This window comes from Gadus morhua, chromosome 10, assembly GCF_902167405.1.
Source record: "Gadus morhua chromosome 10, gadMor3.0, whole genome shotgun sequence".
NCBI lineage: Eukaryota > Metazoa > Chordata > Actinopteri > Gadiformes > Gadidae > Gadus > Gadus morhua.
Genome location: NC_044057.1, coordinates 16,443,087 through 16,455,185, shown reverse-complemented (window position 1 = coordinate 16,455,185; position 12,099 = coordinate 16,443,087). Strand labels below are relative to the sequence as shown.

At 41.3% G+C, this 12,099-nt stretch overlaps 1 protein-coding gene across 1 annotated transcript in view; it reads left to right on the top strand.

The window, feature by feature from the left end:
* gfra4b (GDNF family receptor alpha 4b) overlaps window positions 1-2,579 on the top strand; it is a 36,437-nt gene extending 33,858 nt beyond the window's left edge. Inside the window, exons 7-8 of the mRNA XM_030369194.1 lie at window positions 556-725; window positions 856-2,579. Coding sequence (XP_030225054.1) covers window positions 556-725; window positions 856-1,023 — 338 coding nt within the window. The 3' untranslated portion in view covers window positions 1,024-2,579. The remainder of the gene's footprint in view (window positions 1-555; window positions 726-855) is intronic.
* The last annotated feature ends 9,520 nt before the right edge of the window (window positions 2,580-12,099 follow it).

The window sequence follows — 12,099 nt, the reverse complement described above, 5'->3', positions numbered from 1 at the left end:
AGGCAGTGTCAGATGTTTTAGGAGACATCGTGTGAGCGTTAAAATGTACAAAAATAAGATGTGGATAGCTTGGTTGAACAAGAACCGTCATACAGGAAATTATTAAATTAAATATGTTGAATTGCTAAGACTTCACCAACAGGGTAGATAAATGAACTATTAACTAACAATCAACTCAGTTATTGGTCTACTAATTTAATAATTTCTGCATTATTTAATGTTTAGGGTTAACCAATATGTGGAAATACCGACCAACCCTTACCCTAAGCCCAACTCCTATGCTTACGCTACAACTAATGTTAATTTATGCTCAATTAATGAACCCTTATAGTCAATTTTCAGCGTTATTTTTTTTTATTTAATCAAGATGACAATCAGAATTTGCGGGCCTTCAGCCAACTTAAAAAATAAATAATTAAATTGATATAGCCTCTCTGACCCTGTTCTTGTCCTATTGAAATTAGCTGTTTAGCTGAGCCGTCATCAGAAGAGAAGTCGATCCCATTGCAACAAAAATAAAATATATATATGATTTAACTTTGTCTCGGTACACAGGAAATGCCCTCTTAGCTTTTGGAAGCGAACCGGACCTGAATCAGCCAACTCTCAACCAATCGAATGCCTCCATTCCGGGCCAGCGGAGCAAAGAGAGGCAGAGCACCACTTACCCTCCCGAAACCATGGAAACCATGCAGAACATTCTGGAAACAATTATTCCAACACAGGTATCGTCTTGTTTCATATGCATCCATAAATCCTGTTTTTTCGCTCCTCCAAGGTAACACTTCTGTAGAAGCACGCACGGAGCCCTCCTCGGTATAACCACCTTCATTTATGTTTGTGCTTTTTCTTCAGGCCGTCGACAATGAACAGATGCAAGGTCACTCCATCCTACCCCCTGACAGCCTCCCAAACTTGTATTCTTCTTCTTCTTCTTCTTCTTCGTCTCGAAGCCCAAGGCCTTGGGCTACCTCCAGCATTCTTCTTCTACTGTTTGCTCATTTGGTTAGTTACGGACACTGAAACCATCTGAGTTTCTAAAGAACCTTGCCCGTGATATAGGGAGAAGATACAGATGGGAGAGCGAGAAGTGGAACCTCTGACCCGCCTGTCTTTCTCTCTCTCTCTCTCTCTCTCTCTCTCTCTCTCTCTCTCTCTCTCTCTCTCTCTCTCTCTCTCTGTAATATATGTACAGCATATGTATGTATACAAGTGTTTGTTTTTTTTTGTTTCTGTTCCACCTGTCAACATCAGCCTCTCAGCGATTTCAAGACACTACAGCGTGCACGAGAGAGAGAGAGGCGGGGAGCGGGGTGAAAAAGAGAGCGAGAGGGGAGAGAAAGGTCGGTTTGTACATTTGAACATTGCTACTGCATTCAACTAAAGCCAGTTGAGGTAAAGGACTGCACCAACACTAACCCGGCGCCAAGCTTCTCAGCCAACATACCATTTCATTTTTTATTCCAATAAGTTCTTATAAAACGTCGGAGCGTGTGTGTGTCCGTGTGTGTGTTTATCGCTTGAACAATTGTGATTGCCTTTGTGGAGATCTGTATTATCTAAACAAAGCTCCTTGCGGGAGATAGTGTATAAGACAGAGAAAAACCTAACAAAAAAAAGTTGGAAAAATACCCGTTTGGATCATTTGGTTTGGTATGGTTTTGCAACAACAACAGATTCAGGGTCAATACTGAAATAGTTGTTTGGGACTCAGAGACAATTGAGTAGAACAATCAGCCCGCGCACTGAGCATGAAGCTCAACAAGACACTACAGATGTTCCAGAACACTCTGCTGCTGCAGCGGAGATGTGGCGGACCCTTGCAGAAGGACCCAACCGTTATCTGGACCTGTGTCCTCAAAGCTCGCACACCCTCAAGCTGAGTCTACGCCATTCACGGCAGACACAGACCCTCTGGTTGAATCGTTTGGATGGGTGCAGCAACACCACCCAATCCAGCTACGTTATCTGAGTTTCTCTAGTGTTTATTCGCGAAAGGAGGAGAAGATTCCTGTTTTGTTTCTTTTTTTTGTATCTCATTGTGTACGTGGACGTTTTAAGGACCTGGGATCGATGTGCCATATTTGACGAGCTTCACTTGACCCGCAGAGCGAGGGGAGGACAGCATGCAGCTGGTTGGGGATCACAGTGCTGAAGGAAGCACCATTATCTGTTGGCTGTGGTTGTAAATTACGAACTGCAAAAAAAATAATTGGTTCAAGTACCGCGAATAAAGGTTTTAAGATCATGATGGCTTTACATTAACTTCTTTTGACCTCAGCAGCAATCATGTTGCTCCCCCTCTTCTGGGTTTTTAATTGCCACTTTTTGAATGTTGAACACCCACTCATTGGTAGTTGAAGGAGTTGGACTGTGACGCTTAAAAGTGTGTTTTCCACAAAGTTTATTTTTATGAAAAATACATCTGCACTGACATGACGATACAGCCAGCTGAGGTAGAAGGGCACACCAACTGGTGTTTGTTGGCTTTTTTACCAAATCGACTTAAACAATTCAATAAGAAACTCATGGTCGACATTTGGTTTTCATCAATGAATAAAGATCCAGTGATACAAATACATTATGTATCTCATCATTAAAACAATGGAAGTAAAAAAGGCCAAAACCTTTTCACTGTGGGCCCATGGTAAAAGAAATACATATAAATAATATATATCTGTCAATCCACTTTGCCATTGCTTTCCTTAACCTAACCTCAAACCCAATTCAATCATGCACATCTGGATGCAATTAACTCCCAAAATAAGCAGAGGAAAAGAAAAAAAAAATGAACTCCCACACAAAATAAGCATAATGGATACGAATGCTCTTGTCGGGGTTCAACGTGTGCTGTGCTGCATTTTAAATCATTGAACAGAACGTTGCCTTGGAAAGAGGCGAAGCAATGAGAAAATAAACAAGGTGTCCACACCCAAGGGGTAAGGTGGTGGTATGTGTGTGTGTGTGGGGGATGGTGTGTGTGGGGAGAGGTGGTGTTTGTGTGAGGGGGGTGTATCATTCCATTTCTGAACATGGGAGACAAGGAGCCTTGAAAGCGTAGGCTACCTTGATATGGTCATGGACACCACATGTTGTTTCCATCGACTGGGTTCAACCATAGTTGGCAAGGTATAGCTGCTCTTGGAATCTCTTTGGAGGGTTGAATTTTCAAAGTAAAAGACCACAGGGAGAGGCAGTGCTTCCTTCACTCTTGAAATAATGATAATAGAAATAACAAGTGGTGGTGAATTTTAATGATTTTTATACTGTCTGCCTATTGTATAGATTTAACCATATATGATGCGATACAACTTTATTATTGCCCCGTAGGATAAATTAGTTTGTTGCAACAGCCCAGTAGCAGTGTGTAGAGCTACATGTCCTCAATTAAAAGAACAACAACATAGAGGGGGGTAAGAGTAGGGCGTGAATAATTGAGATTTTAAGTACATATTTAATCAGACAGAGAATATAATGTTTGGAATGCAGCCAAAAAATGTATCTAAGACATGGCGTCTCAGATGTAAAAGAACATGGTTGAAGTTGCTTCAAGCAATTACTTGGCAGAATTTACTTGGATTGTACATCCAATCCAATGTCAAAGCTATCATTCTAAACCATTTAAAATGGCAAACTACTAAAGACATTCATTGCAATGTGGGTCTTCAACGACGAAAGCCAAATGATGCCGGCCAAAACGTTTGGGCGTAAAAGAAAAAAGGTTCCTAAAAAAGGGAGTATGCATGCAGTCCTAACGGATAATTAGGACAGTCTGTATTATTGTAGTACAACACATTGGCAAAATGGAGTTAGCAAATACATCGCTGTGACTTCGTCCCACTCTGACTGGGATTTTTAATTAGCTTCAGATGAGCTCCAGTGCTGAGCAAGAAAAGGCCTTTAGCGTCTGAAACTCTTCAGAGTAAAAGTTGGTGTTTCTGATCCACAAAATAAAATGTGAATGCTGAGGAGAACATTTCCTTTGAAATTAAAGCCCTGACAAAACACTGGGTCTCAAAGAAATGCATCATCATTGCTTTTATTGTCCTCTTATTTCCTATTAACAAAGCTGAATGTGCGAGCATAGAAAGGCACATCCCCTGTTGAAGAGGGACAACTCTGGGATACCTTCGCAACCTGAATGAGAGCTAATAAACACCACCACCGCTGTGAATGGGTACTATTCGATATTTGCCTGTGAGAAAAAGCTTAAAAGAAGTTACCTTGCACAATCAGACAACTGGACAGACAACTACACCATCGTTACCACATCTACCTTGTATTCCAGCATTGAATATATGCATTTTTCATGGTGCGGGGGGAATCTATGCAGCAGAAGGTACTTAAATATTTACCACAGAAAACAGCAGGGAACAAATTCCTCAGCATGTTACGTGATTGAGATAGAGCTAAAACTAAATGCGGGAACAACTGTTGCGGAATGAAGTTAAGCCGCCGCGAAACATAGTTAGGTTGTCAATGGCAGAATGATAGAAGAGCATTGTATGCCATTCAAAGTGAATCGCCTACATAAGAGAGTGGAGTCATGCGAGTTTGGCTTCTGTGTTGTGTTAGACTGGCTTTCTATCTTTGCCTCAAGGTCTTGGTTTATTTCACTCTGACCCAGTACATCTCTCTCCTCTCCTTCAATCCTTGCCGCCGGTGACGTTCTCTGAATAGACGAGGCGATCGATACACCACAATTGAGTGGGCTCTTCTCCGCCGCTTTCTACATGATCAGAAGTTTATAGCCTACTCGTCTAACTTGCTAGGATTGCTAATGCCTTTTTGTATCTTCAGTTACTCCAATTGTAAAATGTAAGTGATTAATTATTCCCTGCAGTCATCTCCGGTACAGAGAAGAACATTAGCGTGGACGTTTGACATGAGTTAACTCGATGTCCTTGTTCCATTCCTTTTTTGTCTTTTTAAAACACAAAGAAAGTATGATTCATTTACACCGATTTCTTCAGACCAGTCAAACATAATTTGTTTATTATAAACAATTATATATTAATAATACGTATATTTTATGATTTGTTTCTATAATGAAGCACTTGAAGCAGTTTGCTAATTTGATAAACGTACAATTCCTACAATTTCTGGGATGCATCTTCACGGTTCAATCCACTTATTGTAAGTTGCTTTGGATAATAGCATCCGCTAAATAAATGTTATGTAATGTAATTTGGCGCAATGTGTTCGTTTGTGATGCGTGAGAGAGCAGATGCTTTATTATTTTGGTGGGGGGAACAGGATATACATCCCGGATTCCTGGTAAAGTTCTAATAGACATGTGTGATAATCAATCATGCCAATGATAACTTCTGTTGGAGAATGTTCCAAAGAAGACACCCCTCTATTTTTACAAGCTGCACCATTTACACAAGCCTGTGCTTCTGTCTGGGAGGCTTGTTTAATCCCCTGAATGCGACTTGTTTATCCTAGAGGGTGTTTAATTAGTTCAACTCTCTGGAGGTAATCTTTTTGAAGGGCAGATTTGTTTTTATCACTCCCGACACTTGTTGTCTTGCTCATGTCCAGTGTTTGTGCCAAGATGCAATTAACAACGTGCGTGCTGCACTTCTGCTGTATGTATTTACTGTTGACAGGTAAATACCGGCTAATGTTCTCATATCAGGTCTTATTTATTAATCTAAGATTCAGGAGATACATTTGATTTTATATTGTTAGAAATTCAATTGCCACTAGCTATGAGTGAGTGAAATGTGCGGTGAGAATATCTGTTCTGGCTGCCTGAGCACCTCTCTATGAACCAATATAGAAAATAAGTTTGCTTATTTTCAAAATGTTGCTCTCATCTGCTCTCTACAACCTTCCAATATCACCTAAAGCAACTCTAACTTGTCTTTTGGTGTGTTAAAAAGATAATCAAGGTTTACCACATACCACAATGGACATCTCCTATTGGTGTGTTCCTCCATCCTATTGCTTGTTCACTTTACTCTGGCGACGACGAGCAGTATCAACTAGTGGTCGAGAAGGAGGAAACGAGAAAGTGCAATTAGACGGATGGGGTACTTCAGTGCCATTAAAATGTGTCTATTGGCTATGTGGCCCAATCACAACCTTACGACTTGCTTCAAGGAATAAACCATTATAGGGGGGGGGGTTCTGTTATTGGAAAATATTGTACGACAGGGGGATAACGCAGCGTAGAAAAAGCTGAGGTATATTATTTCATTTACATTATATAGCTTAGGTTTATTTAGCTTATAGCACTGTTACTAACAATTATTTGTTACTTTCATGTCTAGGACTATCATTTCTGCATTTGAATAATCAGCTGAAATAAAATGTCCACTACAGTGCTTTGAGCATAGTTATTGTGTTTAAAAGGAAACATCTAGTTAATAGTTGTGTTTGACATTAATCTTGTATTTTAGTGCAAATTTGTTGATTTAATTTTAAGGTTTTTTATAAAGATACATGAAACATCAACCTCCAAACTAAAATATGCAAAAGAAATATCCAGAGTTACTATACATATAAAATTAGAGGCATAGGAAATCCATCCTTATGAATACTTGGTTCTCTGAAATATTTGTACCAACGGCAAGACACTGAAATGATTGCATTGAAATATCACTCTCTTAGTTGCTAGCAATTTTCAAGTCCACAAAATGTTTTTCGATAGGCATCCAAAAGGAATTGCACTGAACGGCACTCAAGAAAGGTACAATGATGGTTATTAAAGCACACACTGTCTACACCGAAGAATGGACTTTGTTCGAGGCAGGGAAAATGTCTAGTAAAGGTCCTTTAGTCCAAAAATCACACTGGTATTTTAAGCACATACAAATGGGTTTGATTGATAATGTATTTTGAGTGTGTGTCTACGTTTGGACATGTGTTCGTGGAGTGTTTATGGATGACCACCTAGAATGCAGCGATTCATCTTAAGTGAACTTAAGGAAAGAGAATGTACCGTTGGTATTTTCCACTCATCACGACACAATGTTTAGCTATGCATAACTATACCACCCTTACAAATATTACATCTCTATTCTTTATTCCTATTTTAAATCATCTAATATCGTCGTTGTTACCATAAAAGGCGGCAGTCCAATGGAAGTTTGCACATAATAACTGGAATTGGAGTAAAAATAACTGGCGGTCAGTTCCTCACAGCTGCTCCGGGCTAGCCTCCCTCCTCAGTGTTCCCAGAGCAGGAGAGCCTCGCTGGGAGCCATCAGCTGTATGCTTCCCCGAGCTGGCCCACCTATCGCTGTGTCTCTGTGGCTCCCGACTAAAGGCTAACCTCGGAGGCCTAACATCTGAGACCGAGGGTCCCACGAGGGTAGGGGATGACGAGGCTAGCCCTGCCCCTTGACTCAAGGCCTTCATTTGTTTTTTTGTGTTAAAGCAACCGTTCAAGCGACTGCTTAACAATAATAACTACTACACTTTCCCTGGAATGTTATTTCACGGTGTGTTGGTTAACATTTTGACAACTCTGGGCATAGGAACTCTGACAGCTAGCTCTAATTAATTGCTCACACGTTCTTGTTACGGTGCTGATGTGATACAGCAGGGAATATTGCTCACTTTATTGTAATGGATAAAGGGGACCCTATCGCCCTTCTAACAAACACAATTACATTGACTCTCGAAGTACTGTATGTGTCACTCCTTAAAATGTCTTTGTTTTGCTTTTTATTCTTTATTGTTAAGATGGACACAACTTAGAAAATAAACATAACAATGAAACGATGGCGTCAATGCACTGAACTAGAGATGCATCGCGACGTCCCCTGGCTAATTCAGAATGGGCCAGGTGACGTGTGACCTTCTTTTTAGGCCACACCTACAAGGTGACGGTCACCAGCAAGGGGAAGAATCAATACGAGGCTCAAACAGGCGCATCGTACCCTTATTGGATCATAAAACCTTGCAGTATTCCTTTAACCTCTGGTTGGAGCCATTCAATCACGGTGATGCTTGGTCTTGACTGAGGTTATGTTAGGCCGCACAGCCACAATATTGCTAATCATATCTGGTTGGCACTGTAACAGGGGTGACCCGGGATCCAAAGGAATGGTTAAATTATAATCACCCGAAGCTAGGCCTATACAAAGGTTAAATATGCTGTGCCAATTGGCTTTGCAGCAAAGCTAAGCTGAGGTGGAGAATGTTGAACTATTTAAGTCTGCTTTTTCCCTGGGGCCAAGCATTGATAAAACCTACATTGAAAACCACTGAACATATAAGTTTAAAATCCTCTATTGAAAGGACCTGAATGCTTCCTTTTTCTCGGTTCATTTCCATGTCCCTGAACCTATTACAACATAGACCTACAGAACAGCAGGACACCCTTGAATCCACAACCCACAATTGCCATCCGTTCAGCCGCTATAGGCCACCAATTGGAAAACAGCATGCACAATAAGACCCCACACACAAACACGAATGGGGAGTCCATTTGATTCAATGCGCTGATGTCGAAAAGGTGGCACTGACGGTAATCTCTTGCGTGTGTTCATGGTCTATTGATAAACGGGGCATTCTGGAGGCAACAAGCTGTTGTGCCGTGGGTTCCTGGAAATGTCAGCTCTCATCTGATATCAGCCATTCCCTGAATCGGTGCAGTCGTAGGAGAAACCACCAAAAAAAATGCTGCAGATTGGAGCGAGCAGCAGTTCGCCCTGGAGCTAAGTCTCTGGTTGAGTAAAGATATGGATACAGGGTTGGCATGTTTGCTTCCTGTCTCTGTCCTTCTCGCAGACATCTACCAATGGCTGGCAAGCGTTTCCACTGGTTGGCTTCCAACTGTAAACAAACTAGGCACCTGCTCAGAAGCAAAATATCACCCCATCCCCCCCACCTCGCCAGAGGCTCAACGGTAAGACAGATGTGCCGTAGTAATTCAATTTTTTTTGGGTCAAATTTGTCAAACATATCACAAGTTCAACTTTCTTACTTTTGAGCGTGTTTGTTCCATTTTTAATGCTGAAATTGCGTTGCAAAGTAGTGCAATTCCGCTCTTCGATAAATTATCGTTATGAGATACTTTATGATACATTAACTGTGATACATTCACTTCAATCAGTTTAAAGAAACAGGGCTTGCACAGTACAGAGTTACATGGAAATCAACACCTCCATTATGGAAGCATAGGAGCATTGAATATTCGTTATTGCGTCAGTTGTAATGATTTTTTTGGTCAATGTTTAGTAATTATTCACAAAATAATTTCTCGTCATTGGAAGACATTAGTGTTTTTGAAACCGCCACAGCATTTATGAGGCGAGACGTATATAGCAAAACAAAGCTTTCATTAGCCTAGTTTACAGACATTCACGTTGATTTAGGATTTTACAGACATACAACTATCTTGAGTTCTCTTAATATGGTGCAGTATCGGCATTAAAGGAATACCATGATGCATTCAGATGTAACTACGAGCCCTATTGGAGACACTTCAGTTGAAAAAAGGGGTTAGCTTTATAATGACCACAGCAATGGGGCTTTAAGGGAAGGTGGAGGTATGTAAGAGTGGAAATCGGTCTGACGATGGCAATTAGCAATCAAAATACAGAGCAGCAGTGTAATCAGTAAAGGACCTCAGACAATCAGCCGTGGTTATTAGTCATTATGTGCTTAGTGAAAAAACCTTGGTTTCACTTAAGAGCTATGGGTGCTTGCATGTCAGCATGCAAGTCACACACTCATTTGCATACCTTCTTGTTTAACATTAGATCACACATCTATCAGTCAAAGGCAAGGGAAATTAGGGGAAAAAACTGTTAAAGTACGTGGGTGACTTGTTCAAATAGCATGCCACACTGACTGAACCTTTGAACAAGACTACACTGCCCCCTCTTGCTTTTAGAAAATGGTGCAGGCCTTAAAAATCATGAAACTGACCACGTAGTGTATTTTAAATCATATCAGAAATTACATCACTTGCACATGTAATGACATATAATTGCATCCGTAAACTAATGACCTATAATTGCCTCCGAAAGCCAAATATTACTTCCTATTTCAATTTCCGATAGTGCTTTCAAACCAACCCCACAAAATGCATTGTGTCTTTGTCCTGATATAACTTTGCAACACACACCACACACACACACACACACACACACACACACACACACACACACACACACACACACACACACACACACACATAGTGCCCTACGTGTGATGCGTGCTCTATAGAAGGTGGTTACAGAACAGCCACGTAGACAGTACAGATTCTGATCCTATGTTAGTGTTGTGTCATTCTCTTGCTCATGGGCACTTAGCGGAAGCAGTATAGCAGAGGGTATAGGCCTACGGTAGATATAACCAGATGTAACCAGAGCTGGCTCTGGAAAAGGACTTGACACTTGACGCTGTTGGAGAAATCAAGACATGTCAAGCTCTATGCAAACAAAGGAGAGATGTCGACAGCAAATGGCAAATGTAAAGGTCACCCATATGAGGAGATATAACGGATAGATTAACCTAAGACCACGTATTTGCATTGGATCAGAGCCCAGGAACAGTGGCTAGGGAACACCAAGGTGGTTTGAAATTATAATTTCCCTTTTGGTTGGATATATTTCTATGCCTTCTATAAATTTTACGATAGGGCTAAATGGATAGAAGCTGAATACAGAAAGATAAATGCATGTTTTCTTGGTTTATAGACGATACAAGTATGCAAAAGCGGACGAAACTGAATCTGATATTCCCTTTAATCCCCCCTCCTCCATCAGCTTTATTAGTGCTGCCTCACTGCCCCGAGGCCGCTTGGCCAGAGAATATGTCACCTATCCCTGTCATTATGTCCCCATTGCTCTGGAGCTGTGGGACAATGGGGTAGAGCCACACACGTTGTCCATTGCCCCGGTTCACACTCAGCCTGCATCGCTGGGCAACACACCTAGTGAGCTGGGCTCACTGATTACCTAATTGTAGCTCATTAACCCCAGAGCAACCCAGGTCGTCTGTTGCAACTGCCCGCCTTATCAAAGACGGCATTGACTTCAAAGATTTCATATTGTATCATTTACCTTTGTGGCATTACATGACTAAGGCCATGAATGGGAAATAGCATTATGACAATGGTGTGACAAGAGAAAGGATGTACATCACACAAGATAAACAAGGCAATCCCAAAAAGAATGGACACACAAAAAAATGTAATCGGCCTACTACTTTAGAGTCAATGAGTTTCACAGTCAATAGCTCCAACACTTGAATACTCTTGTGAAAAATGGCTATGTCTCCAAAAAGAACATCAATCCTGTTGAAACACCAGTCATTGTGGGATGGAGCAAAGCCCTCCCAGAGACAGACGGCGACAGCCGTATAATGCATAATGAACTCCTGGTTGTTGTTCGTCCTCTTAATGTTTTTCCCAAACTGTTAATGGACTTCATCAATCATATCTGCATCTCCCCTGCCTCAACCTGAGAGAACCTATCTTAATCAGATAACACTGTAAGGATTATATGGAAATACATAGGAAATAAATAACTTCCCCTGATGTAAATCCTCCTCCACGTTTTGATGGATTTCCCTTTAAAGCAGCCCAACATTCCCATTATAACAAGATGCCCATTCAGGTGCAAAGTGGCCTTCAAAACATTCATGCAGGGAAGGTTTTGGAATGCCTATTCCAGAATTGACCAAGGCTCAATATTGCACATTACCATACCAGCTGCGGTACTTCTGTAGGTAATTGCTCTTGCCACCGTATATCATTAGAATCCCCATTTTGTTTGTGTCATACAGCTGCTGTGGTCAACAGTAAGTGCCTCGCCACTCTCCTTCGTGAAATTAAGTGTGCACCCAGCGGGCATACGTCCAGCAGAGGACATTGTGCAACACACAACACACCTTAGTGAGATCCTCAGGTGTTAAAAGTCCTACCACACCCAGCCATTTAATTGATTCACAAACCTCTTCCTCTCAGTAGCATTGGCTGGACTGGGTGATCATCTGAAGCTGGGATTGTGAAAGTAGAGATCTTTGTGTGTGTGTGTGTGTGTGTGTGTGTGTGTGTGTGTGTGTGTGTGTGTGTGTGTGTGTGTGTGTGTGTGTGTGTGTGTGTGTGTGTGTGTGTGTGTGTGTGTGGGGGGG